The sequence below is a fragment of the Zootoca vivipara genome, chromosome 5, assembly GCF_963506605.1.
Source record: "Zootoca vivipara chromosome 5, rZooViv1.1, whole genome shotgun sequence".
Lineage (NCBI taxonomy): Eukaryota > Metazoa > Chordata > Lepidosauria > Squamata > Lacertidae > Zootoca > Zootoca vivipara.
Window position 1 is genome coordinate 304,290 of NC_083280.1, and position 27,387 is coordinate 331,676.

Genomic DNA, 27,387 nt, shown 5'->3' on the forward strand with positions numbered 1-27,387 from the left:
TATGGGGCTGCAGGCCCAGTGGGTGCCTTGCAAACAAGAAGTGTCCCAGGTGCAACGTTGGCTTGAGCTGCTCTTGAGTTTCCCCTCCTTCTGCTTGTTTTGTGACTCCTGCTGCCTGCCTTGCGCTGCTCCTCCAGAAGCTTCTATCTAGCTCTTCCTTCCTACGCTCTGTTGCCGCCATATTGACACGATTCATTTTGCCCCCTAGATTAACGTTCTTCAGTCAAAGAGAAGGTCAGAGATCCTAAAATCGGTAAGCTCCTCATGTCCCCACCAGGAAATACTGCAGGGTTGAAACCGATGGGCAAATGTGTCCCCGAGGGACCTGGGTCTGGTGCCGGGCCTCGCTCCTGCGGGGCCAGTTTTGGCAGGGGTAGGAGGGCAGAGGGAGGGTGATGAGAGCTTGGCATCGAGGGCGGAGCGTGAGGGATGCTGGAAGCCCCCTGAGACATTGTCTCTTCCTCCCGGCCAGATGCTGTCCTTCATGTATGCCCACCTGGCCTTTTTCCATCAAGGCTATGACCTTTTTAGTGAACTTGGACCCTACATGAAAGACCTTGGAGCTCAGGTAACAACTGCAGTGGGTGGCTGGGGCTCTCTCCCGGAGACGGAGCTGGCCTTCGTGCTCTCTCCTCCTCCTCCTCCTCCGCTGCTGCTCCTGCCGTGAGAAGGGCTGGCCGGGCAGCTGGCTCTGGAGCGGCTCAGGCGGCATGAGTCATCCTTTTCTCCAGCCGGCCCTTGCGCTGCACAAGCCCCGCCGCAGGTCCCTGGCACCTTGGCTATTCTGGGAAGCCAACTCCTTGGAGCAGCGGCAGGAAGCAGGCAGGCCCTGCCCAGCCTCAGGTCAGGAATCTGGCAGGTAGGCTGCCAGGGGAGGGGAGCTCACCTGGGCAGGGGGGCATCCTGGCACACCCAGCAAGGCACCCACCTCTCTGGCCCTGGAGGGTAAAGGAGCCTGCCTTGCCAACTCTCTTCCTTTCTCACAGCTTGAGAGGCTGGCTGTAGATGCTACGAGGGAGAAGAAGGAGATGGAGCACAAACACTCCACTATTCAGCAAAAGGTACTACAGTACAGGGAACGCAGGAGGCAGCCAGGCCACCCGCTTGGTCTGCTTCTTCTGGCTGCATTGGGAAAGTTTCCCAGTGTGCTCCCGCTGCCAGCGGGGCTTCCAGAGCACTCTCCCATCCCCCAGCACCCCAGGGCCAGCTGCCCAGGGGGCACCATAGGGAGGGAGAAGCCATGGCTACCCAGGTCCTCTGTGGATGTCCTTCTGGCCCTCCGAGGAGGTCAAGGGGGCTGCCTGCCTCTCGGCGTGACCAGAGTTTCTCCAGCCTCCAACTGAAGCCATATCCGTAGAAACAATTAGGCTCTGAGAAGGTTGTCCCATGTGTTGAGCTGGACTGCGTGCTGTTTATTTTTAAATTTAGGAATTGCCTTTTATGTGTTTGCCAAGGCGATTTACAAACACAGCCAAAAATAGTTTTACAAACAGTACAACAACCCCTCCCCAAAACCAGTCACAAAGAGGTTTGAAAACACCACTATTATTATTGATTTTGAGTCTCAGCCCTTGGAAATGTAAGTAAGCAGCCCATTCTGAAGCTGGTCTTGGGAAGAGCGAGGCAAAAGAGAACCAAAGTAGTCAAAATTTATCCTCTGTACCATGAAAATAAATAAAAACAGTGTTTTAAAAGAGAGAGAGAACCAAAGGACTTTCCGTCCTCGTGGTTGCTGCGTTTTGGGAGGAAGTTGGAGGTGTCCCCTGCCTCTTGGCTTTCTCAGGGCGGGCAGGATTATTCCTCTTTCCCTCATGACGGAGTTGCAGATCCCTGGGACTGTTTGCTGCTGAGAGCTGCTTCTGGAGGACCCCAAAGGGAGGAGCTCTTGTCATGTGACTCAGGTGGCCGCCTGCCTCTTCCCACCAGCCTGGCCCAGGGGAGGTTTCAGCCGAGAAAGCTCCGAGCTCTCTTGCTGGGCCCTGGATTGCTGGCCAGCTGCTCCAGAGTTGGGTTCAGAAGCAGCTTCTTGAGACCCCCAATTCTCCTTGCCTGCCCAAGGCAGGGCTGTGCAGGATCCCTCAGGCAGCCCCTCCGCTGGGTGTTCTTGGGAACGTACGGAGCCAAGTGCGCCTTGCGTGTTGTCCTCCCCCAGCTGGTTGCAAGTTTTTGGAAACCCCCAGAGGGGAGAGAGAGGGCCGCCGTTTTGGTCTCCAAATGAAGCCTTTCAGCAGGGGAAGCTGTTGGGGTCTGAAGACCAACCTGTTGGGCTTGGATCTCTGAGTTGGGGGGCTCAGCTGCCCCACGAACTCCCCCACAGCTGCCCTCCATGTCCGCTTGCAAGGGGAGCCCGAGAAGGGCAAGCTAGAAAGGAAGAGTCCATTTCTTTGTGAATGAAGAGTCTTCGCTGCAGCTGCCGCCTCCCAAAGGGAGACTGGTGCCCCATCTGCTGCCGCTCACTTTCCACTTCATGGCAGACTGTCATATTTTGGGCTGGGGGGGACTGGCCTGGGAGAGGTGCCCCGTCTTGCTGCTGTGCTGCCCTTGTGAAACAAGGTGCCTCTTTTCTTCTGCCAGGACTTCTCCAGCGATGACCCTATGCTAGAGTACAATGTGGATGCTGCCAATGGCGTCGTCATGGAAGGCTACCTCTTCAAGCGAGCCAGCAACGCCTTCAAGACCTGGAACAGGTACCCGGCCACCTCCTCTGCCTCTGCCTCTTCCTGCTGCTCCCGCTGGGCTTTGCTGTGTGCTCCCCCCCCAATCCAGGGTGCTCTCTTCCCCTTCCCACGTGGGGCTCTCTGGCCTCTGAGCCAGACGCATCACCTTCTGTCGCCTCCCCTCCCCACAGGACTAGTCCCTTTAACAGCACATGGAGGGAGTCACACATTTGCACCCCTAGTTTTGCTGTCAGTGAGCGTCTCTCTGCAGGGGGGAGGCGTTAGGTGGGAAGGAAACTCACTTTTGTGAGCTGGGCTTTTTTGGTCTTGGCTGTTCATGAATTTGTCTCCCAAATCCCCTGTTAACCTTCATCATCAGTGGGGAAAGGTGGGCCTGGAATGGTGTGCCTGTGGGGTGCAAACTCCCTAGGAGGGTCAGGGTGATTCCACAGCTCCCGGGGGGGGGGTCTGCTGCACTGGCTTGCCTGCCACCTTTCAGCAGGAGCATGGCATTACCTGCCAAAATCAGATGGAGGCTGTGTGTGTGCTTGTCGGTTTGGAAGCTGCCCCTTGAGGCCATGCCGCCCTCACCCACCCTGCTGGCTGCCTTGCATTGCCCTTTGACCCTCAGCTCAGAAATAAGGAGAAGAGAGGCGGCGGGGGCTGTTCTTTTCCCCCATGAGATCTTCTGCAGCTTGGTATTTCCAAATGGGACCGTGCTCTTTGCCTGCCTGCCTGCCTGCTTGTCCCAGTCCATATTGCCAGAGTGCTCTTGCCTTTTGGGTGGGCACTGCAGGACCCTCATGGAGGCCTTGCTTGCTGCCAGGTGCCAACGGCAGCGTCTCCCGGCATGTCCTGCCCTTGGGTCATGTTTCCTCCCTTTTCATGGGACGGGGAGCCATGCAAGCAGCAGGGGGCGTGTCTGCCCAGCTCCTTGCCTGGTGGGCTGGTAGCACTTGGGGAATTTTTAGTAAAGGAATGAATTGAACTCTTTTCCCTATTGGGGCATGGGTCAATCTTTGCCAGGCTGGCAGTGAGCTTAGAAGTCCAGGTCGGGCCTTGTTGGGAAAGAGACCAGACTTGGGCCTTGTTCTGCGCTCAGTGTGTCACTTCAAAGGGTCAAGCAGGGGCTCTGGCCTGGCAAGTGGAGGGCTCTCCGTGGTGAAGGAGTGGCTCTTGCCGTGTCCATTGCTACCTTTGCAAGATTTCCAACCTGCCCTTCGCCGCAGGGTTCCAGGAATATCTGCACCTTTGGGAAGCATGGATGTCTGAGGCCTTTGAGGTGGATGTGGTGGCCTTGCTCCTGGGGGGGGGGGGCAGGAGGGTCTACTGGGGGGAGGGCTGCCTTGAGGATGGAAGACTCTCTCCAGAGACGACCACCGCCTTGTCCTCCCGGTGCCAGCCAAAGAGCAGCTGAGACAAAATCCCAAGTCTTCCTTCCTTTCTAAGTCTTTCTTCTATTATTGTTCTGTTTTGTGTTTAGCTCTGTTTTCATTGTGTTTCTTCCTTTTATGTAAGCTGCCCCTGGGATTCCTGTTGGAGAGGAGGGGGTGTCTAGAGGTTCCTTTAGTTACGGAGAATTCCCGCATTTTCTTTCCTGTGTGTGTCTGGGAGGGCTCCACCCTGGGGTTCCTTGGCTGCCATAAGATGGCAACAAGAGAGAGAGACACAGAGAGAGAGCGCGACCCTGTGGCTTAGCCCTCCCTACCTGGGTCAGCCTTTTCTTCCTCCTCTGCGCCGCCCTCTGCTTCTTTGCTTGGGGGAGCTTTGTTTCTTTTTAACATGTTCATTTCTTCACCTCCTTTCCCCCTCTTACGTTCTAACCCTCCCCATTTTCTCCACCTGACAGGAAAAAGCCCGATGGCATCAGGTACCAGCCAGATTCCGGCATCCTCTCCCTCCCTCCCTCCCTCCCTCCCTCCCCTCCTTCCTCTTCCTCTTTGGCCCAGCATGCAAGCTCTCAATCTAACCCTTAACCCTTTTCGCTCCAACAACTTGCAATGGATGGCAAACCACCTGTCTCCGTCCCCCTTGGGAGTAGCGGCCCTTCCCCCTCCTGCTGCTCCATGGCTGAAGCAGGTTGGGTGGGTTAGGATCCCAGGGAAAATGCCCCCCCACCTTGTGTACGAGGGCTGCCCTTGTCCGCGACACAAGAGGGGGCTGGCATGTGGTAGCTGCAGTGGGTCAGTGTGCTGCAGGCTATGCCTCTGAGGAGGGGCTTCTCTGGAGCCAGCGGGTGTTGCGCCCTTTTCCATGGGAAGGGGACAAGACTCCATCTTGGCTGCCCCCCCCCAACAGTGCAGGATGAATCATAGAATCATAGAGTTGGAAGAGCCCACAAGGGCCATCCGGTCCAACCCCCTGCCAAGCATGACTTTCCCACTTCCTTCTCACTGCTCAGATCCAAAAGGCGCAGCCCTGGGGTTAGAGTGGGGTGCAAATGCCTGGAGCTCAGGAATCCCTGGGTCGCCAGGAGGGGCTCAGTTCCTGCTTTCTCTTTCCAGGAGAAAAGTTTCCCTCTGAGGCTGAGGGAGCTTCTGGCCAAGGGCAACGTCATGGGGGTCTGGGGGCGGAGAGGCTGCAGGGGGAATGCCTCAGGGTCTCCCAGTTGCAGCTCCTGCGGCATCTGCTTTCTCCTCCGGCCCCAGTCCTTGCAGCTGCTGACCCAGCTCTCTTGGCCACAGCGGAGGGGGGGAGGGAGACACCCATTGGAGGGGCCTCCACGTTCTGCGCCATGAGGCTCCCCATGCATGGACAGCTGTGGTCTAGCTATCCAGATGTGGGTCCCGGCACTGGATGAAGAGCGGTCACGGCCATCTTTGCAGTGCAGCAGCACAATGCGATTCTCATTCCTCAACAGATTCTCTCTCTCTCTCTCCAAGACTGACCAGGGTCTGGCGACTTCCCAGCAAAACAAGGGGGGCAGGGAGTTCTGCTACAAACAAAGCTAGGGCCCCACCCCACCCCTTGGCTGGAGGGTCCCTCTCCTGACTGGCCCCACAAAGAAGGAAGTCTGCAGGCCTGCCCCCCTGCCCTCCCTCCCTTGGGTTTCCTGGCAGCTGTTCTGCCTTTTGCCCCATTGCACATTGTCCGCCCCCCCCCCCCACCTTCACCTGCCTTCTTCATTTCTGTCTGCCTGGACTAGATGCTTGATCTTACTACTTTCTCCTCCCAACAGCAAACGTGTTGGTGTGTTTTGAAACGCAGCCGCCTTAAATCTGGGCTGATGATTAACCTTGTGTAGGCCTAATGTCGGGAGTGTTGCACTTGCTTTGGAATAACGAAGTATGTTCAGATTAGGTGGAACATCTTGCACTGAGCCTCCGGGGGCCACGCGGCCTTTGCTTGTGCTGCTCGGGGGGGTGGGGGGGTCAGGGCTGGATCTTGGTTAGGCGAGAGCCGGAGCGGAGGGGCAGCATTGAGCAGAACTCCCCAACTCAAAACCTGCAACTCTCACCCCTCTTCTTTGCCAGGCAGTGCAAGGAAGTGATGCTGCAGGGTTAGCCTGGCATCTGTAGAGCAGAGCAAGACCCCCTTGCTGCTGTGGTGCTTCTGAAGCCAGGTGGGGGCTTATCTTGCAGGGCAGGGGGCAGGTTTATGGGATCAGCTTGGTCTTTTCTCTGTTTTTTCTTTTATTTATTGCATTTCTACCCTTCCCTTTTCTCCATGGAGCTCAAGGTGACAGAGACAGGCCTCCTCCTCCTCCTACAACTTGAAACAAGTGGGAGTCAGACATCCAAATCCCCCAGGAGATCCCAGCCTGTGTCCATGGGAGAGAGAGGAGTTGGAAGCAGCCCTTTGTGCAGCTTCTCTTTCCCCTGGCTCTGCCCCTGCCCCATGGTGGCCATGCCCAGAGCCCTGGCCTGAGCCGGGCACTCTCTCTCTCTCTCCTTCCCTGTGCCCATGAACGGCGGGTGAGGCACTTGAAATGTGCAAAACAATCTGACAGCTCCTGTGGCGTTTGTCCCACCAGCCACCGTAGGCAGAAGGCTCTGCTAAGGCTGGTGGTGATTTGCTGAAGGCCCCCCCCTCCCCCAGTGATCTCCCTCCCCCAGAGCCAGGCCCTGCTCTCTCTGCATTTGTGGACTGGGGTGCTGCTGCTATCGTGGAGGGTTGCAGCTGCTGTGTGCTCAGGTCCTCTCTCTTCCCGGCTCCCCAATTCCTGCTGCCAGGAGAGGGCTGTTGATTTTGCTCCCTTCGCTTGTGCAGGCGCTGGTTCTCCATCCAGAACAATCAACTGGTCTACCAGAAGAAATTCAAGGTGAGTTCTGGGAAAGCATGCCTTTGGATGGAGGGGGGCTCTAAGGGCTGGGGGAGCAGGAGGTTGGGACAGGTGGACCACGTGGATGGAGTATGGAACTCGCTCAGGGGGCACACAGCCATTGGGGGGGCTGCCTGGCTTTCAGCTGCCTTTTCCTCTCCTCCCCAGGGCAAGGGGCAGGCAGTGGGGCTGCTAGCATGAAGCCATGGGGAAGAAAGTGGGGGACAGAAATGCCTGGGGCTTTGATGGCCCAGGAGAGATGCTTCTCCCCAGGCTGCTTGGGTGTGAGATGTGGCTGGAGATCCCTTGGGCTCAGAAGGCAGGAGAGGCCCCAAAGGAGGTGTTCCTGACCCCCATGCCTTGGGGACTGATTTCTTTGGGTGCATCCGAGGAGAGACCCTCAGACAGCCTTCCTTCCTCCGTGGGGTGCCCTCTGGGTGTGGCCATCCTCCTCCTCCCATCACAGGAGCCGAGGATGCTGCCTTAGGCCAGTGGCCGGACTCTGTGTATCTGGCTGAGCCTTGCCCATACTGACTGGCAGCAGTGGGTCTCCAGGGTTTCTTGCAGCCCCACTGGGGATTGAGAGTGGGCCCTTCTGCGTTCTGCCCCATGGAGCTGCCAGGGCCCTTCTCTCATTTATGGCCAGAGGTGTTCCCGAGTGAGCTTCCCCCAGGCTTGGCTGGAGGCCCATGTCCTCTTCCTTTCTCCCTAGGATAACCCCACGGTGGTGGTGGAAGACCTTCGGCTCTGCACAGTCAAGCACTGCGAAGACATTGAGAGGCGCTTCTGCTTTGAGGTCGTCTCCCCAACCAAGTAAGGAGGCCTTGGGAGGCTCTGAGAGAGACGGGGGGCCCCTTTGGAGGATGAAACCAGAGGGGCAGAGAATAGCCGGAGGGTGGGGTGGATCGGGGAGGGGGGAGAAGCAAAGGGGAGAGCGATCGTCATCTAGGCTCATCACCAAACTGGTGAAAGAAAATGTATTCTAAAAGTTAGCTGTTAACTCATATTAAAGTAAGATGCCATATCAAGGTTTTTTTTCCCAACGTGTGTTTAAAATAGAAATTGGGCCCAAATTTGGTTTAACTATTTGACACACACCCAAACATGGGCAAAGGGGCAGAAGCTGCCTGTCGTCGTCTTCCTCCTCCTCCTCTTGTCTTTTGGCAGGTGGTTTTGCTTTCTTGGGGGGATTTGGAGGCCTGTCTCGGCTCGCCTGGTCCAGCTTCCTGCTGCCCCCAAGCTGGGAGCAAGGGGGAAGGTGACAGCTCAGGGGCAGAGCATCAGCCTTGCTTGCAGTCGGTCAGTCCCCAGGCTGGACTGAGGTCCCCTGAGCTGCCTCTCCATGTTCCTGAGGCTCAGCTCTGTGCTGGCTGTGCCAGGGGGCCTTGGCAGAACCTCAGGAGGTGGAGATAGAGATGGGCAGGAGTGCTGGGTGTGGGTGTGGGGGGAATTGCCTGGCCATCTGGAAGCTGCCTGGAGGGGAAGGACAGCTCCTTCGCCAGTCCTTGCTTGGGGCCTCTGGAGCAGCTTCTTGGGGCCCTCACGGACATAGAGCCATGCACGCGGGTCCTGGCTGCTCATCCAGGGTGCTTGGTAGGCGGTTGGGGGCTTGCAGGCACGGTTGGTGCGAGGCAAGCTGGCCCTGGGTGTGCTCAGCACCCACCTGGCTGTGTGTTGTGTTGTGTTGTGTTTCCTTTTCTCTCCCTTCCTTCCTCCCTTTTCTCTCTTCTCTTGTCACTTGCAGGAGCTGCATCCTTCAGGCAGACTCGGAGAAGCTGCGGCAAGCGTGGATTAAGGCGGTCCAGGCCAGCATTGCCACAGCTTACAGGGAGAAAGGGGACAGCACAGAGGCAAGTAGGAGAGGAGCCCTTTCTCCCCCAGCGCAAGGGGCAGGGCAGCCCTGAGAAGAGCATCGCTGCCGGCAAATGGCTCCCCAGGTGTCACAGCCTCTGTTCTCCCTGCCATGAGGCATACGAGGGCTTCAAGCTCCTTTTAGGAGATTCCCTTCGGGGCCCAGAAGAAGGTCCCTCCTTGCAGTTGCAGTTGGTGAAGAGGAGCTAGGGGGAAGGAAGGCCTTCAGTGGTTGCTGCCTGTGTGGGGCAGATAGTGGAGGGCTTTGCCTTTCTGCCTTCTGCAGTCTGGGCTGCAGGAGGAGGAGGAGGCAGCCCTTGACGTCTTGGCTGTGACACGAGTCCCTCTTTCTGCTCTTCTCCAGGTGGAGAGGAAGCCGTCCCCTTCCAGGGGGAGCCCGGAAACGGGCGCGGAACCCAAAGAGAAGCTGCTGAAAGGAGAGAGCTCTCTCCAGAGGGTGCAGAGCATTCCTGGCAACGCTGTCTGCTGCGACTGCGGCCTGGCAGACCCCCGGTGGGCCAGCATCAACCTGGGCATCACGCTGTGCATCGAGTGCTCTGGCATTCACAGGTGGGCAGCTCAAGCCCCACACCAGGGAGGGAGGGAGGCAGGGGGAAAGGCGGCACACTGCCCCCCCTGCCTGGTTTCATGCTCATTCTCCTTTTTCTCCTCTGCTTAGGAGCCTGGGGGTCCATTTCTCTAAAGTCCGCTCCTTGACGCTGGACTCCTGGGAGCCAGAGCTGCTCAAGGTATTTGCACAGCAGGATGGGGCAGAAGAGAGCTCCAAGGAAGCCCTCTTCCTCTTCTTCCTCCTCCTTCTCCTGCTGCTGCTGCTGCTGCACTTTGGGACCTGGGGGCATCCCCTGGGGCCACATGGGCCTGGGAAGGGAAGAGAAGGCCCTCCCTCAAGGGTTCAGGGGATGTCTCTGGGCACAGGGGGGGGGGGACCATCCTGCGCAGGGTCCTACAGGTGGCAGGGAACATAATATTCACCTGTAAAAAATTATACCAGGCAGGGTAACATTTGCATACTTCAGAGTTGAATTTGTGCTGTTGACCTGAAATGCAATGGGTCTTTTTCCTTTAAATGCTTAGGAATTGGTTGAACAATTTATTCTCGTAAAAATTCACTGCTTGATTGTTGGAATCCTTGGTGTTTGCATTAAGCAACTGCCATTTTGGGGGTGGCACAGAAGACTTTATAACAACTGTAAGGCAGACCAGGCTGCCACTTGCTTTCTGGTACAGAATCGCCTGTGCCTGTTGTGGCCAATGGCCTTGAGGGCACAATGGGGCTTCTGGTTTCAGGGAGCCCACCTCCCTCCTGGGTCTGGTCTTCTCCATCCAGCCAATGGGAAGGAGGCAGGCTGTGTCCAAGGCGGCTGACGGGTGCTAGGCCCCCCCCCTTGAATCTTTGCTGCATTTGGCAGGGCAGTGGTCCGGGGGCGGGAGGGGGACGGGACAAAAGGGACGGTTTCTGCCTTTGACCAAAGAGGTGCCGTTTAAGGGCAAAGGTGACCCTGGGCGGGGGCTGCCCTTCCTTTCAACTCTCCCTTAATTTCACTTGCAGCTGATGTGTGAATTGGGAAATGAGGTCATCAACAGGGTGTATGAAGCAAACGTGGAGAAGGTGGGCGTCAAGAAGCCTCCACCTGGAAGCCAGAGGTAGGCAGTGGTAGAGTTGGAAGGGACCATGAGGGGCATCTAGTCCAACCCCTTGCCCAACGTGGGACTGGAACCCACAACCCTCAGGTGAAGAGTCAGTCCCACGCTCTGCCCTCTGAGCTGTCCCAGAGCCTTGTCTTTCTTGCACCAGAGCTCAGCCTTGCAGTCAGCTCTGTACCTTGGCTCTCAGAGCTCCTTTGGGGGGAGGACAGCAGGGTGGGGGTGGGGAGCCCATTTGCCTCTCAAGGGCCTCATTCCTGGGGGTGGGCAAGAAAGGAGAGGTCCAGGGGGTGAGGCCATCAGGAAGCTGCCAGGGAAGAGAGAGGGCAGAACTGGATGCCTGTGGAGCAGGGGAGGGCTTCTTCCCCCCCCCAACTGACTCAGCAGTTTTTGGCTTCCCTCTGCCCCCTCCCCAATATGAAATCCCTTCTTGGTTCTCCACCTCCTGCTTTAAATATTCTGCATTAATCTGCAGCTCCTGAAAAACAGCAACCACAATGCAAATTTAGATGTGGATTTTTTTTTTAAATTGTTTTTCAAAAACAACAACACACACATTCCTAAATCCCTCTGGGTATCGGGTGGCATATAAATTCAGACGATCATCAGTGCAGTGCAAAATTCGGAGCAGTGCAAAATCGGAGGGAGGAACTGCATTCCGACCTCCGTTGTTATTCTGAGAGGTGCAGATTGATTTCTTTGGGGATTTGCAAGGAGCAGCGTCCTGCAGCCTCCTCCCTGCGCCCCTGCAAGCCAGGCCAGGAGGCGCCGCAGAACACAGACACACACACCCCGGAGACACCCGGCCCTGTGTGCTCACCTGGCCTCTTCCCTGTGCGCAGGCAGGAGAGGGAGGAGTACATCCGGGCCAAGTACGTGGAGAAGAGGTTTGTGGAGAGATGTCCTGCTACCTCTGCTGCCTCCGGAGGGAAACCTCGCCCTCGGAGCCAGGGGCCTCAAAGGCACAGCGGCAGCCTGGAGGGCAGAGCAGGGGAAGAGGAGGCCCCCACAACAGCCAAGGAGCAAATGGCGGCAGTGGCAGCGGCAGCTCTGAGAGGTAGGGGCCCCTTCTGCCAATGTGCCACGAGAGGCTCAGTGTGGAGGAGCCAGAACTCTCCTCCCTTTCTGACTTTCGTCCTTTAAGGAAATAAGAAACGGAGTCTGGATCATGGGGACATTCTGCCTTCGCGAGGAAAGAGAGGGTTTGCTCTTGAGCTGCCTCCCGAGGCAGGAGGGCTGTTGTGGCCCCAGAGGGAAGGCAAGCACTGCCCAGGCAGCTTGATGAGGGAGGCAGTGGGAGGCCTTGCCGGGCGATGGGCCACACTCGGGTGGAAGGGGAGCACTGGGGCTCCTGGCTAAAGGGGGGGAGTGGGGGGGAGAGCCTTGTGAAGACTGAGGTGGGTACATTGTGGCAAAGTGTGGTGGGCAAGGGATTTCAGGCGGGCTCTGGCACTGCTGCAGAAAGGGCCAGTGGGGCAAATGTGGGGAGAGATGGAAAAGGGGCAGTCGGGAATCCCCCTTGGTTTGCGCAAGGCTGGATGAAGCACAGAGAGGTCCTGTTTCCTGCAGAAGCTCCCTGGGTGTCGTTCTGGGAGGACTGTTGCACCTCTGCTGCCCACCCTGTACTAACTGGCTGCTTCTCCTCCCTCTGCTCCTCCTCCTCCTCCTTTCCTTCCTTCCTTCCGTCCTTCCTTCTTTCCTTCCTCCTGCCTGCTGGGCTCTGCTTTGCTAACTTGCATGCCCCCAGGGGTTGGTGTCAGTAGCGACGAGGTGAGGCGGGAATCCCTGTTCTGCCCCGATGAGCTAGATTCACTCTTCTCCTACTTTGATACTGCCTCAAAGCTGCGGAGTAGTAAGTACCTCCCTCTCTTTCTCCTTCCCTCCCTCCCTCTCTCTCTCTCTCTCCCTCCTTCTCTCCCTCTGAGCTGTCCTTGTGCCTCTTTCTCACCTGCCCAGTGTCCTGCTTAGCGCTTCCCTTTGCCTGTCCTTCACCTGCTTGTTGTGTACACCTTGGAAGGGAACCTGAGAACAAAGATGAGCCTGCAGGATCAGGCCAGTGGCTCCTCTAGTCCAGCATCCTCTTCTCACGCCTGTGGGAAACCAGTAAGCAGGATCTGACTGCAAAAGCAGCTCTCCCAGAAGCATCGCTGCCTCCAGCTGTGGAAGCAGAGTTGAGCCACCCTGGCTAGGAGCCTTTGCTAGCCCTCCTCCCCCTCCTCCTCCTCCTCCATGAATTTTCCTCCTCCTCTTTTAAAGCCATCCACATGGATGACTGCCTCCTGCGGGAGGGAGTTCCACAGTTCCACTGTTTTCTGGGTGGGAAAGGGCTTATTTTTCTCTATCCTGAATCTTCCAAGATTCTCCTTCTCATTTATTGCCCACAATCTCAGTTACGAGAGAGGAAGGAATTTTTTCCTCCATTCTCTCATGCAATGCATAGTTCTACAAACTTCCATATCATTTCTCCCCTTACTCGCCCTTTTTCTGAACTGGAAAGGGCTGCAACCGTTCTTCACCGGGGAGTCCCGCCATCCTCTTCCTTGTTTTGGCTGCCCTTTTCTGAAGGGGAGACGGAGCCGAGAGCCGTGGGGCTTCCAGGACTGTGCTTGTTTTTCCACCGGGGGTTGGGGAGGCGAGGCCCCGCGGGGGTGTTTGTGCCGGGCTGCTCTGTGGGTTCCTCACGGCCGCGCTGCTTCTCCCCACAGTGCGCAGCAACGACAGCGGCTTCCAGCACAGCAGGGAGCAGCTGGCCTCTGCCGTCTCGGCCAGCACCTTGTATGAGCCAGGTGGGTTTTGCGGGCGGAACGCCAGTCTGTGCAGCCTGGCCATGACTCAAGCGTTGCCTCTCCCCTCCCCTCTGTGTCCCAAAGGTCTTGTTCCCTGTCTGCCACTTCCAGTCCAGACTCCAGGAGTGTAGAATCATAAAAGCGTAGAGATGCCACCACAAGGGTCCTCCAGTCCAAACCCCTGCAATGCCAGAATCAAAGGAGCACATGGAACGGACAGGATTTGCTGGAGAGGTCCTTTTGGAGCTCTTCACAATCTGAATATTTTAGCGTCACAGCAAACTTGTCCCCCTCCCTGCTCATCCCCAACTCTAGATCCTTTATGAACCATTTAGAATAAGCCCAGGTCCCAGTCCTGATCCTTGGGCAACTCCGCTTTCTCTCTTTGGATTCCTACTCTCTGCTTCCTGAAACTCAACTCACGAGAGGACTTCTCTTCTTCCTCGTCTGCTAAGCTTCCTGGGGAGTCTTGGGTGAGGTGCTTTGTCCACCGGATCCTCTCTCTCTGTGAAGGGTGTTTGGGGAATCATGCCTCCTCCTCCCCCCCCCTTTTCCAGAGGCTGAAAGGCCTGAGGCTGCTGCTTCCACTTCCCGAGACCCCCGGCCAGATGTTGTTCCGGGGCTGCAGCTGTACTTGGCCTCCTTCCAGAAGAGCCTTCCTGGCATGGCCGAGGCGCTGGCGCACGGGGCAGACGTCAACTGGGTCAACACAGCGGAGGGCAGGTCCACGCCGCTGATCCAGGCCGTCCTGGGGGTGAGCCTTGCTTTCTTTCTTCCGGGCCCCATAGTGCCTGCTGGTTGGGGGGAGGCGTCTGAGGCCTTCTGAGGCTCAGCTGTGGTCTTCTCCGCAGGGCTCCTTGGTCACTTGTGAATTCCTGCTCCAGAACGGGGCCAATGTGAACCTCCAGGACGCCAAGGGCAGGGGCCCCCTCCACCACGCCACCGTCTTGGGGCACACTGGGTAGGTGCACTTCTCGTTGCCCTTCTTGTGTGTGGGGGGGAAGGGCCTTGAGAAGCCTCTGCATGTTGCTTATTTTGAAGGGGACTTTTCTGTGGTGGCTCCCCGTTCCTTTGTGCGATGCTCTCCCCAGGGAGGCTCACCGGGCTCCTTCGTTGCATCTCTGCATTTTAAACTGAGGGGGAGGCATTGTTTTGTTTGTTTGTTAGTTACTATGTTGTGTCTTTATATTGTAAACCACCCTGTGGTCCTTGGATGAAGGGCAGCATAGAAATTTAATGAACAATGACATTTAATGAGTTAGCAGAATGAAGGGGGGGTGGCCAGGTCTGGAGGAGAGCAAGGGGTGTCCTGCTTTGTGGGAGAAGAGATGGCAGGCAGTGAGGGAGGGGCAAGTGGGGGAGACGGTCGTGGAAAAGAGCTGAGGAAATGCCGGGATGGGCTTGTGTTCCCCCCTGGGGGGCTGGGGGGGGCTCCTTGTTCCTCTTTGCCTCCTGCTTTGCTTTCCATTCTGCTCTCCCTCCAGAGCTCATCCAGTGTGCTTTGAACAGGGGGAGGGAGGGGAGCTACGGAATATCGCTTTGTCTTGGATCCTACGGGAGAAAAAGCTGCTGCTTGCAAGGACCCCCCCCCCGCCCCCTTCAAGAGGCTTCTGTTGCTGCCTCCCCCCACCCCCACCTTTCCAGGCCAAGCACAGTGCCCCCTTGGCAGAATCCTTGCAACGGAGTGTGATTCCTTTTTCGGAGAGGATTAACTGTTGTTTAAGGCTAACTCAAAAATGACTTTGTAAATAGCATTTAAATGCAAAATATTTTATTTCCTGTAGATACATTTGCTTATTTCCTATGCAGTAGAGAGACAGTGTGGTGTAGTGCTTAAGAGCAGTGGACTTGTAATCTGGGGAACCGGGTTCGCTTCCCTGCTCCTCCACATGCAGCTGCTGGGTGACCTTGGTCTAGTCACACTTCTCTGAAGTCTCTCAACCTCACTCACCTCACAGGGTGTTTGTTGTGGGGGTGGAAGGGAAAGGAGAATGTTAGCCGCTTTGAGACTCCTTCGGGGAGTGATAAAGCGGGATATCAAATCCAAACTCCTCCTCTTCTTCTTTTTCGCAGGCAGGTGTGTTTGTTCCTGAAACGGGGCGCCAACCAACACGCCACGGACGAGGAAGGGAAGGACCCCCTGAGTGTGGCCATTGAAGCTGCCAATGCGGATATAGTGACGCTGTGAGTAAGGCTGGCACCCCAGCTGGCACCCCAGGGGCCGAGCTGCCCTGTCAGACCAGAGTGGGGCACAGTGGCTGGGGGGGGGGGTGTCTCTTTGCCCAAGGCCTCCAGAGAAAAGCAGCTGGCAATCCAGATATGATCTCTTCCCAAATGGTGGCCCAAGGCGGGATGCTGTCCGCTCAGCTGGGAATTGGTCAACCCAGGGACACCTGGAGGGCACCCCCTTTCCCATCCTTGCTGGGGCTGGAAGAGCTCAGAGGGGCTGCCTCCCGGGTGGGTGGTGGTGGGTGCTGCAAGGCCACCCGCTTCAGATCCCCCCCCAAAAAAAATCTGTGTCCTCTTCCCTCTCCTTCTCACAGGCTGCGCTTAGCCAGGATGAACGAGGAGATGCGGGAATCCGAGGGACTCTACGGCCAGCCAGGTCAACCTTCCAGTAACCCCACTGAGATGCAGTACCGAAAGTGCATCCAGGAGTTCATTAGCCTGCAGCTGGATGAGGCCTGAGCGGAGCCTGCGGGGCCCTTGCTGGTCTGGTGGGAGGGGGGCCCCCTGCCCTCTGGCATTCTACTGCGCCCAGAGCAGAGCAGGGAACGGCCCTGAGGAGGAAGCTGCCTCCTGCTCCAGCAGCCCCTTCTCCTCCGCTTCCCTCTCCCACGGGGCACCAAGGCCCACAAAGCCCCTTTTGGCACAGCCCTGTCCGTAGAAATGCAGGGTGGGGGGCACAGTTTGGGCACACTGCAAAGCTAGCCTTCCCCTGCTTCAGAATCGCACCAGAGAGCTGAGGGGATGGGCTGTGAAAAGCCCCGAACAGCGAGTATATTCCACCGGGGGGCGCCATTGGCTACTGTATGTGCTCTTCAGAGAATTGGGGGAGGGTGGAGAGAGGTCAGCAGCCTGGGCAGGATCAGGCCTGTTGCCAGGAGGAATCACCTCAGAGCATTCCAGGAACCTGGGCCAAGAAAAGTCAAATTCCGTCCCTGCCTGATTCTGCCTCCAAGTCTGCCTGCCTCTGCCTCCCTTGCGCTGCTTTTGCTGGCTGGGGTGGGGGGAGCCCCCTGCCCCTCTCTCTCTCCTCATCCCTCCAGCTTGGGACCTTTTCCCAGGTGCTGCCTGGGACCTTCGGCCCTGAGCATTTTGGTCGCCATGTGGGCCAGGAGCTGACCACCCAAAGCAAGGGAGGGGGGCTGCCCTTCAAGGGCTTGGCAGGAGCAGAGAAGCTGGACTTCCCTTCACTCTTGCAAAGGTGGATTATGACATGTTGCCCGGGGGGGGCAGAAAGGGAGTTCCCCACCAGAGCCCCATTGTCACTGCAAGAGAGCAGAGTTGGGCTGGAGGCCAGCCTGGCAGTCCAAGCCCGCTGGCCTGGCTGAGTCTTGGCTCTGGCAGCTGTCCTCCTGCTCCCCTCCCTGGGGGCTCCTTCCCTCCCCCCCCCAAGTCTTCCTCTCCCCTCCTGGCCATGCCTCGCTGGCAGATCCACAGAGTCCCTGGGAGCAGTGGCCCTGAGGGGAGCAGGGCACAGAGGGGGCCCTCCCAGGTGCACGGAGCGGCACGCACACCCATGGCGGACATTCGGCACACGCTCGCCTACGACTGCCAAATGTCACCCCCCCTTAGCCTCCTGTGTGGGCGCCATTCGCACCCGCTGCTCTCCCTGGTTGGTGCCTTTTCAGTTGGGTTTGGGAGTCAGGGCTGGAGAGCAGCGAGTCATTTTGCACTATTAATGCCCACTGGTCCTTTGAATGTGTCTGGCTACTGAGACTCGAATGCAGCACAGTGTGAAATTCAAGGGCACTTTATGTTTCCTCTATTTTCATACGGAGTTTCTGTTTCTCGAGTGGCCAGAACTTGAACCCAAAGAGAATGTGCCCCCCAACAGCTTCTGCTTGGCAGCTGAGCTTGTCTGTCTCGGAGAGAAGCTGCTCCTTGAATGTTACCAAGCAGCACCCAGGGGTGCCTTTGGAGGGGCAACGGAAGCCCTGCCAATGAGGCCTGGGCCCCTGGGGGGGGTCTTTTCCCAGGCCCACTTCAGTCCACGTAATACAAATGCCCAGCAGCAGCAGCTCCTCTTTTTCTTGGGGGAAACTGGCAAAGGGGGTGTTCTGGCTGCCCAGTCCCCAGAGAAGCCGCTGCAGGCCCTCCTGGGCCCCTCTGGCTTGTGCCTGCCCCCCCCCCCGACTCTCCTGGGGCTGACTTGAATGTATTGCCAGCCTGCTCTGGCCCCAGTTGCAGTCAAGGCAATTTCAAGGCACGCCAAGAAGTGGAAAGGGCTGGGCACTCCCTGGCAAAGCCAGAAGGCCAGGGGAGACGGCCCCACCCCACGCACAAGAATCCCAGGTCTTCCCTGGCCGCTCCTGATTCCCTTGCTCAGCGCTTGGGGTCAACTTTGGGGTGTTCTTCTTGCCTGGGTTTGTGTGAAGCTTCTTTTTCCTTCCTTCCTTCCTTCCTTCCTTCCTTCCTTCCTTCCTTCCTTCCTTCCTTCCTTCCTTCCTTCCTTCCTTCCTTCCTTCCTTCCGGCATCTTTTGTTTCTCTAACGTTGAGCTTCCTCTCTCTGGCTGCCTTTGAGGTTCTCTCCTCAGGTAGAGTCTAACTTTTTCTCAGTTGCTTTTCCAGGGTTTGTGAGCAGATGCAGGGCAGCTTTTCTGGAACCCCCTTTCCCCCTTGTGGGACGGGCATTGCTTTGCCCACCTTGAGCACATGGGGAGTCCCGGCCGGGCAGGGGCAGGATTTCTGAAGGATTGTGGAAGCCCTTCTGGGCTGGAGTAGTATGGTCTGGGAGGACCAGAGTCCAAAATGAGACCACCTTCAAGCGGTGAGGCTTTGGAGGGGACAGGAGGCCTCAGTGCCTGGGCCCACTTGGAGGAGCCACTTTACAAGTGAAGTTTGCAGTGGAAGTTTTAGGCAAGCAGCAGGACGTTAGTTTTTTGGGGTGTTGGAATAGTGCGAGATGCTCGCAGTGGGAATGCTACCCAGCTGAAGCCTTAGATGCTCAGCCACCGGGATGCTTTTCTTGGGAGGGGCAGCAGGTGGCTGTGCTGCTCTGCCGCCACCTTCCCTGAAAGTGCAATTCTCCAATGTCCTTCCCCCCTCTTCCTCTTTCAGGAGACGAAACCTACCAGGACATCTTTCGAGACTTCTCACAAATGGCGTCCAATAACCCGGAGAAGCTAAATCGCTTTCAGCCGTCAGATGTGCAGAAGCCCTGAAGGCTCTGGGGCTGGGGGGAGACCAAGACTAGCCCCCACCCCCCCTCCTCCTTGAGCTCACCCCTCCTTTTTATACATAAACGCTGCTTTGAGTAATAGATGCTGTTTGCAGTTTGTTAGCAGTTGTATCACCTGGAAAATGCAACCAGAGTGGCTGGGGAGGAAGAGAAGGGGGGTGTCCATATGCTGGGGGGGGCAGGCTGCAGGAATCTCTTCCTCCCTGGATCTCCCCACCCCTCTTTGAGCTGCCTTCCCTCCTTGGGTAGGGAAGAGCTTGTCTTATTTATGTGCCTCACAAGATTTATGTATCACTTGGCTGAAATGAAACTTCAAAGCAGTTTTCTCTTGTATCTTCCCTGATGGTAACTTCCTTCCTCCCCCCCCCCATCATCTGTGTCCTCAAACTGCCCTTGGTACCTAAGGTACCTCTGGGGGCAGCAGTTCCCAGCCAAGAGCAGCTTGTGGGACCATCCAAGGCTTGCAGCTACTGACCGTGGTGCCTCAACATTGGAATGGTGGAGACTGGCCAAGTCACTGGGCTCACACTGGCCCCCAGCATGTTCTAACACCCATTTTTAAAAATGACTGTCCCAGGAAAACTGGTGGAAAATATTAGTAAATATTTTACAGTATTTTATTTTTAACCCAGCTTTTGACAAAGCTGAGCTTACAAAGAGGAAAGGTCCTGTTATGGGTCAGGAACTGGTTTTGCAAGAAGAGAAGGAATATGGGGAGTTCTCCAAATGGAGAAAGCGGAGTCCCCCAAGGATCGGGATTGGGACCTGGGCTTTCTAAATGGGTCCTAAAGGATCTCGAGTCGGGGGGTGAGCAGGGAGGGGGCCGAGTTTGCTGGTGATGCTAAATTGATCAGGGTGGTTGAAAGAGATTGTGAAGAGCTCCAAAAGGACTTCTTCAAATGTAGTGAAGGGGCTGCAAGATGGCAAGTGCAATTCAATGAAAACAAGTGTAAAGCGATGCATGTCAGGACACAAGAAAATTCACATACATGCTCTTGGTGTCTGAACTGGCAGTGACTGACCAGGAACAAGACCTCAGGGCCACAATGGACAGCCCCATGAAGATCCTGACCCCGTGTGCAGTGGCCGTGGAACAGGCAGATTCCATGCTAGGGATCATTAGGAAAGGAACTAAAAACTCCCCATCTCACAATGCTATTATTATACAAATCTATGGTGTGACCTCATTTGAGGTGTCAAGTACTGTTCTGGTTGCCTCACCTAAAAAAGGATATTGTAGAGTTGGAAAAGGTTCAGCAAAGGGTAACCAAAATTATCAAGGGGTTGGAACAACACCCCATGGAGAAATGTTGCACTGTCTGGAACTTTTTTTTAAGAGAAAGTGGAAAGCGGTTTTCCTTATAAAACTAGAACTCATGGACATCCAATGAACCTGAATATTGGAAGATTCAGGACAGATAACAGACAGTCCTTCACACAGCACAGAGTTAAACTCTGGAACTCCCTCGCAGGAGGCAGTGAGGGCCACCAACCTGGGTGACTTTAAAAGACTACAGGAGGGGAGAATGCTCTTGTGCCAATTGGGTAATAAGAGTATTAAAAGAACTGGCAGAGGTGATTTCAGAACCTCTGGCAATAATCTTTGAAAATTCCTGGAGAACAGGCAAAGTTCCAGCAGACTGGAGGAGGGCAAATGTTGTCCCTATTTTCAAAAAGGGGGAAAGAGAGGACCCAAACAATTACCGCCCAGTCAGCCTGACATCAATACCAGGAAAGATTCTAGAGCAGATCATTAAGCAAACAGTCTGTGAGCACCTAGAAAGGAATGCTGTGATCACTAAAAGTCAGCATGGGTTTCTGAAAAATAAGTCATGTCAGACTAATCTGATCTCATTTTTTGACAGAATTACAAGCCTGGTAGATGAAGGGAACGCTGTGGATGTAGCCTATCTTGATTTCAGCAAGGCCTTTGACAAGGTGCCCCATGATATTCTTGTAAAGAAGCTGGTAAAATGTGGGCTAGACAATGCTACCATTCAGTGGATTTGTAGCTGGCTGACTGACCGAACCCAAAGGGTGCTCATCAATGGCTCCTCCTCATCCTGGAGAGTAGTGACTAGTGGGATGCCACAGGGTTCTGTCTTGGGCCCAGTCTTATTCAACATCTTTATCAATGACTTGGATGATGGGCTTGAGGGCATCCTGAGCAAGTTTGCAGACGACACCAAATTGGGAGGGGTGGCTAATACCCCAGAGGACAGGATCACACTTCAAAATGACCTTAACAGATTAGATAACTGGGCCAAAGCAAACAAGATGAATTTTAACAAGGAGAAATGTAAAGTACTACACTTGGGGGGGGGGAATATGAAAGGCACAAATACAGGATGGGTGACACCTGGCTTGAGAGCAGTACATGTGAAAAGGATCTAGGAGTCTTGGTAGACCACAAACTTGACATGAGTCAGCAGTGTGATTCAGCAGCTCAAAAAGCCAATGCAATTCTGGGCTGCATCAATAGGAGTATAGCATCTAGATCAAGGGAAGTAATAGTAGCACTGTACTCTGCTCTGGTCAGACCTCACCTGGAGTACTGTGTCCAGTTGTGGGCACCACAGTTCAAGAAGGAACATGTCCAGAAGAGGGCAACTAAAATGGTCAAAGGCCTGGAAATGATGCCTTATGAGGAACGGCTTAGGGAGCTGGGTATGTTTAGCCTGGAGAAGAGAAGGTTAAGGGGTGATATGATAACCATGTTCAAATATATAAAAGGATGTCATATAGAGGAGGGTGAAAGGTTGTTTTCTGCTGCTCCAGAGAAGCAGATTCCACCTAAACATTAGGAAGAACTTCCTGACAGTAAGAGCTGTTCGGCAGTGGAATTTGCTGCCAAGGAGTGTGGTGGAGTCTCCTTCTTTGGAGGTCTTTAAGCAGAGGCTTGACAGCCATCTGTCAGTAATGCTTTGATGGTGTTTCCTGCTCGGCAGAGGGTTGGACTGGATGGCCCTTGTGGTCTCTTCCAACTCTACGATTCTATGATTCCCCTCCACCCCCGTCTCCTTCCATCCGAGGCTGGCTCGGTCTACACGGGGAGCCTTCTTCACTTGGCAGGAGCCCCGCCAAAGAAGCCCCCAGGCCAGAGCTCTCCAGGAGGGAAGAGCGCAGCGCAGGCACACATTCCCGCCAGGGGAAACGAGCAGGAGGAGTGTGTTGGATCCAGCATCCTGTTCTCGCAGTGGTGGCACAGCTGCCCGTGGGAAACCTGCAAGCAGGATCCGAGCGCAAGAGCAGCTCTCTCCATTAACTTTCCCGACCCTCTTTTCAAGGCATCTCGGTTGCGGGGGGTGGGGTGTGTTAAATCTGCGTTGGGGCCCTTTGGAGAAGAAGTCCTGTCTTTGGTCCGCCCTGGATGTTTCCTCGCTCGCTCATCTCCGCGGGATCGGGATGCTGGCGCTGCGCCAGGGAGGTAGGCGCCTCGCCCGGAGACCCTCCTCCTCCTCCTCCTCCTCCTGCGCTGCCGGGTCCGCCTCTTCTCGTCCCTCTCCTCCGCCTCTTCCGCTGCCGCCGCCGCCGCCGACCATGGCGCGTCTGGTCGGGTCTCCGGCGTCTCTGCTGCGACCCCCTCCGTGCGCGCTGGCGGCGGCGGCGGCGCTGGCCGTGCTGTGCGCCCTGTACTACGCGCGCTCGCCCGCCTCGCCGGAGCCCCGCGCGCCTCCGCCCGCCGCCTCCGCCGCTGCCCCGGCCGCCGTCGCCTCCGCCGGGGAGAGCAAGGCCAAGGCGGGCGAGGAGCTGCTGGCCTCGGCGGGGCTGGCGGCGGCGGCCGGGGCGGCGGGCGACGCGGAGCTGCACGTGCTGCTGCTGCTGGCCAAGGCGGAGCGCAACGCGTCGCTGCGATCCAAGGCCGAGGCGGCGCTGCGCTCGCTGGCGCGCTTCGCCAAGCTGGGCCCGCGCCAGGCGCTCGTGCTGCACCTGCTCAGCGACGCGCCCAGCCGTCCCGTCGGAAAGGCCGTCCTCCGCGACGCGCTGCGCAGCGCGCAGTTCCAGCACAAGGTGCGCCCCCTCCCCATTCCTCGGGGGGAGGGGCGGGCGGGCGGGCGAGGGCAGCTTCCCCCAGGCCAGGCGCCCCTCCGGCCACCGCGCTCCCCGCCCGGCCACGGAGGGCGAGGCGGGGGCACAGACCGGCGCCGCTTTCCCGTGCGCAAAGCCCCTTCGGTCCTGGCCGGGGCTCTGGTGCGGGCAGCCCTTTCCCCGACGCGCATCCCTCCCCCTGACGGGTGTTTCCCTCTCCCTCTCCCCGCAGGTGGTCTTCCACGACGTGGACGTGGTGGCGGAGAAGCTGCTTCCCCTCGTGGAGGCCATGCAGAAGCTCTTCAGCGCCGGCGCCGGCACCTACTATGGCGACTCGCTCTTCTTCCTCTCGCTGGCCATGCACCGCGTCCTGCCCAAAGGTCAGCAGGGAGGTGGGCAGCACCCTCCCCACCCCCTCCACCTGCCCCCTCCCTGCACCTGGCTGCCATCCTTGGTTCTCCTGCTTCAGCATGCCTGGCGCTTGGGGTCAAGGGGGTGAACTGGGCAAGGGTGGCAGCGCCAGGTGAGATTGCCAAAGTCAGACTGAGTAGAGGAGCTGCCCCAGGGCCTTGCCTTGCCAGAAGGGGCTGTGCCCACAGCCACCGCCAGAGGATGGGGAGGGGCTGGCAGCAGCGGGCTTCTATCTCTCTCCCTTCCTTCCTTCCTCCCTCCCTCCCTCCCTCCCTCCCTCCCTCCCTCCCTCCCTCCCTCTCTCTCTCTCTCTCTCTCCTAACAAGGGAGGTGTTCCATGTTGCCTCCCCCCCCCCCCCGCCCCGGAATGCACCACAAAGACTGCCCTCCTTCCATCTCACTGCAGCAGGGAGAGGGGAGAAGGTGCAATATACAGTCATTGAGCCCCATGACCCACCCCCTGCCCCATACCTGACTGCCTTGGTTCCCGGCCCCTTCCTCTTCCTCTGCTGAATGAAGCCTCCTTTGCGGGGTGGAAGCTGGTGCCTGAGGAGGTCCAAGCGAGCAGTCAAGTTGCTCCAGGGGATCCTCTGGTTCCTGACTCCCCTCTTTGCCCCCCCCCCCCACAGAGATTTCGCGGATCATCCAGGTGGATCTTGATGTGGAGTACAGGACCAACATCCGGGAACTTTTTGAAGAGTTTGACAACTTCCCGGAAGGGGCTGTGATTGGCATTGCCCACGAGATGCAGCCTGTCTATCGGTTGGTACCAGCAGTGGGTGCTCCGGAGGGTGGGGTGGGGGTTACTTGGGGCCCTAGCAGAAACTGCTCAGGGGTGGCTTCCCAGAATCCCCTCCCCACACACTCAGGACAAAGATTTGAGAAGGGAAGTTGGCCGGAAAGTCTGTGGGGAAAGTGAGCTCTTGGGGGTAGAGATTGGGGGCCCAGAGTGTGAAACTCAACAGGAGTCCCCATCACACATTTTTTTTTGGGGGGTGGTTGTCAATTTCATTGGTTGCTTACAAACACCTGGTAGGACGTGGGACACATGTAGCAAGAGGGGCAGGCTTTGGGGGGGGGGCACTGCTGCTGTCACATGGAGCCTGGGGAGGAAGGGGGCCCGCTCAGCCCTCTATCTCCTCTGCTGGCTGGGGAGTGTGGCTGCTCTCCAGATGTTTCCTTCCTTTGCTCTTGCCAGCTGTTTGTAAGCAGCTCTTGCCAGCAGGGGGCCTGGGGTGGGGCTGGCCGTGTTCGTGGCCCCCTTCCCTTGCACTGCCGACTTCCCTTCCTGGCTTTGTTTGGAAGAGACAGGAGGACTCTGGCCACCTTGGCTGTCCCTGCTGGAAGACATTGCAAAGTGCCCCCCCCCAATGCCACCAGCATGGATGCCTTGAAAAGAGAATTAGACACATTCATGGCTCTCCGTGACTGCTGGCCACAAGGCCTGTGCTCTGCCCTTCAGAGTCGGAGGCAGGAGGGGAGAGCTGTTCTTGGGTTCAGATCCTGCTTGCGGGTTTTCTAATACAGTGGGTACCTCGGTTTACAAACACAATTGGTTCCAGAAGTCTGTACTTAACCTGAAGCGTACTTAACCTGAAGCAAACCTTCCCATTGAAAGTAATGGAAAGTGGATTAATCCATTCCAGACAGGTACGCGGAGTACTTAAACTGAAAATACTCAAACCGAGGCGTACTTAAACCGAGGTATGACTGTAGAAGCAGAACAATATGCTGGGCTGTTTTGCTGCTCTGACTTGCCTTTCCTCTTGTGTCCCCCCCCCCCTTGCAGGCACCTCTTCTGGCAGTACCGCCAGGAGCACCCGGGGACCAAGGTGGGGGAGCCCCCACCGGACGGCCTCCCTGGCTTCAACAGTGGGGTCCTCCTGCTGAACCTGGAGGCCATGCGCCACTCGGAGCTCTACAACCGCCTGCTGGAGCCGGGCGCCGCCCAGCACCTGGCGGACCAGTTCCACTTCCGGGGCCACCTGGGCGACCAGGACTTCTTCACGCTGGTGGGCATGGCTCACCCGGAGCTCTTCCACGTCCTCGACTGCACCTGGAACCGGCAGCTCTGCTCCTGGTGGCGTGAGCACGGCTACCGCGATGTCTTTGACCGCTACTTCCACTGCGACGGCCACGTCAGGATCTACCACGGCAACTGCAACACGCCCATCCCCCAGGAGTAGCCCCTGGCTGGCCAGGGGGAGTTTGGGGGGCAGCAGCTGTGCTGTGGGCACTGCAGGGCTCTCGCCATGTCTCTTTGCCTGATGCTGACTCCCACCAAGTGGAGGCTGCTCCCTTTCCCTTGCACACAGCTGGGGTCTACCTGGGAGGAATCCTTTTGGGCCTTGCAGGAAGGATGCTGAGCCAGGTGTGTTCTGCCAGCAGGCAGCTATTGTTGTTTTGGGACACAGACACTGCAGGGAGACGGAGGCTGGGCATTTCCCTGGCAGCTGCCTGGAGACTGTGAACATTTCCCCCTTGACTGCAGAGTTCAGCCATCCACGTTCAGATCTTGGCTGCAGCACACGTGCCCAGCAAGGCAGCAGGAGCGTGGCCCCTGCAGCAAGGACAGCTTCTTGCAGACCAAGCCTGCATTCTGCAGAGATCCATTGGCCCCCAGTTGTACTAGAGTGCTCAGCCCTCTGCCCTGGCCGTCCTCACCAACATCCTTTGGGGCTGTGGGGAAAAGGCCCTGCTGCCCTTTGGGCCAAGGGGAAAGTGTGGGGCTGAGAGGCCTTGTCCTGGGGGGATGGTGTGGCTCTTCTGCCGTCAGGCAGTGGGGCAGGGGGAGAGACCTGGAGGGCGAAGGAGAGGGTTAGGGTTAGGGTGCCAGGAGTCTCTTGTCCCTTCTGCAGGGGCAGAATAAAATGCATTCCAACAGGCCCAGCATGTCTCTCACCTCTGGGGAAAGCGGGCTGGGGGGAGAGGGGTCTGCAGCAGGGAAACGAAATGGCTTGCTGGAAGTCAGACCTGGCTGCCGCCTCATGTGGCTTCCAGGCCTCTTTTTGATGAGGAATGGAAAGCTGTCCAAATGGAGAGAAGTAGAAAGCGAAGTCCCCCAAGGAACAGAATTGGGGCCTGTGCTTCTTAAGCTTAAGGGTCTAGACCAGTGTTTCCCAAACTTGGGTTTCCAGCTGTTTTTGGACTACAACTCCCATCATCCACAGCTAGCAGGACCAGTGGTCAGGGATGATGGGAATGGTAGTCTGAAAACAGCCGGAGACCCAAGTTTAGGAACACACAGAGCCAGGGGTGAGCAGGGAGGGGGGCAAGTTTGCTGGCGACACTAAATTGTTCAGGGGGGTTCAACAAAAAGAGATTGTGAAGAGCTCCAAAAGGATCTCTCCAAGCGTAGTGAAGGGGCTGCAACGTGGCAAGTGCAATTTTCTGTGGTAAACGAGTGTATGGTGTTTTGGGTTCCCACAGAAAATGTTGATTTCACATCCACACTTGTGGGGCCTGAACTGGTGGTGAAGACCAGGAGTGGGTCCTCTGGGTTGTAGCACAGAGAGCAAAAGAGATTTTGGACCCATGTGCGACAGCCATGAAAAAGGCAAATGCCACGCTAGGGATCATCAGGGAAGGAATTGAAAATAAAGCTACGGACATAGTGCTATTTACAAATCAGTGGTGTGTCTGCATTTGGAATCCTGTGTCCAGTTCTGGTCGCCTCACCTCAAAAAGGATATTGTAGAGCAGGGAAAAGTTCAGAGAAAGGCAACAGAAATGACCAAGGGGCGGAGTGACCATCCCCTGTCCCCAGGAGGAAAGGTTGAAAAATTTGGGACTCTTTAGAGAAAAGGTGAGTAAAGGAGACATGATAGAAGCATGACACAGGTTGCCTGGCATAGAGAAAGTAGGTGAAGAAAAGTTTTTCTGTGGTTTCCAGCAACTGGCAGGGAGAAGCATTGGTGCCCCCATCTGTGTATTCGGAAGCAGAGCCATCCTGGCTAGGAGCCACTGACAGCCCTTCTCTGCTTCTCCTCCTCCTCAAAGAATTTTTTCTGATCCCCTTTTAAAGCCATCTAGGTTGGTGGCCATGGATCATGGCTTCCTGGGGATGTGAGTTCCACAGTTTAACTCTGCAAAGGGGGGCTTCCTTTTATCTGTCCCAAATCTTCCAGGATTCAGCTGTTATTTACTTATTTAGCTATTGCCTGCCCTTCACCCAAATGTCCCAGAGCAGGTTAACAGCATTAAAAGCAATCGAAAACAACTTCCACTTCATTTGGATGTCGATGGATTTTGGTGTCATGCTTTCTCCATGCCAGGCATCATTTCACATCCTTTTCCATTGCCTCTTCCTCTCCTTTTCTCTA

At 56.7% G+C, this 27,387-nt stretch overlaps 2 protein-coding genes across 4 annotated transcripts in view; both read left to right on the forward strand.

The window, feature by feature from the left end:
- The window catches only part of ACAP2 (ArfGAP with coiled-coil, ankyrin repeat and PH domains 2), a 32,386-nt gene extending 13,680 nt beyond the window's left edge, over positions 1-18,706 (forward strand). Inside the window, exons 7-24 of one of the 3 annotated variants that reach the window (XM_035133265.2) lie at positions 209-253; positions 473-568; positions 987-1,061; positions 2,575-2,687; positions 4,507-4,527; positions 6,867-6,918; positions 7,631-7,731; positions 8,663-8,768; positions 9,134-9,339; positions 9,449-9,518; positions 10,340-10,434; positions 11,277-11,491; positions 13,140-13,220; positions 13,778-13,974; positions 14,072-14,181; positions 15,294-15,404; positions 15,764-15,825; positions 18,505-18,706. In XM_035133265.2, the coding sequence (XP_034989156.2) occupies positions 209-253; positions 473-568; positions 987-1,061; positions 2,575-2,687; positions 4,507-4,527; positions 6,867-6,918; positions 7,631-7,731; positions 8,663-8,768; positions 9,134-9,339; positions 9,449-9,518; positions 10,340-10,434; positions 11,277-11,491; positions 13,140-13,220; positions 13,778-13,974; positions 14,072-14,181; positions 15,294-15,404; positions 15,764-15,825; positions 18,505-18,608 (1,860 nt within the window). In that variant the 3' untranslated portion in view covers positions 18,609-18,706. The remainder of the gene's footprint in view (positions 1-208; positions 254-472; positions 569-986; positions 1,062-2,574; positions 2,688-4,506; positions 4,528-6,866; positions 6,919-7,630; positions 7,732-8,662; positions 8,769-9,133; positions 9,340-9,448; positions 9,519-10,339; positions 10,435-11,276; positions 11,492-13,139; positions 13,221-13,777; positions 13,975-14,071; positions 14,182-15,293; positions 15,405-15,763; positions 15,826-18,504) is intronic. The other 2 variants (XM_035133267.2, XM_035133266.2) reach the window with 2 other exon arrangements.
- A 3,309-nt stretch (positions 18,707-22,015) lies between these two features.
- Positions 22,016-26,692, forward strand: XXYLT1 (xyloside xylosyltransferase 1). The gene is made up of 4 exons (XM_035133864.2): positions 22,016-22,636; positions 22,887-23,034; positions 23,695-23,827; positions 24,855-26,692. Exons 1-4 carry the CDS (start codon positions 22,031-22,033, stop codon positions 25,249-25,251), a joined length of 1,284 nt encoding a protein of 427 aa, XP_034989755.2. The 5' UTR covers positions 22,016-22,030; the 3' UTR covers positions 25,252-26,692.
- The last annotated feature ends 695 nt before the right edge of the window (positions 26,693-27,387 follow it).

Coding starts and splice junctions, on each gene's coding strand:
- XXYLT1 (XM_035133864.2), top strand. CDS start 22,031: ATGCTGGCGCTGCGCCAGGGAGGTAGGCGCCTCGCCCGGAGACCCTCC. Junction 22,637..22,886: donor GCGCGCAGTTCCAGCACAAG/GTGCGCCCCCTC, acceptor CTCTCCCCGCAG/GTGGTCTTCCACGACGTGGA. Junction 23,828..24,854: donor GAGATGCAGCCTGTCTATCG/GTTGGTACCAGC, acceptor CCCCCCTTGCAG/GCACCTCTTCTGGCAGTACC.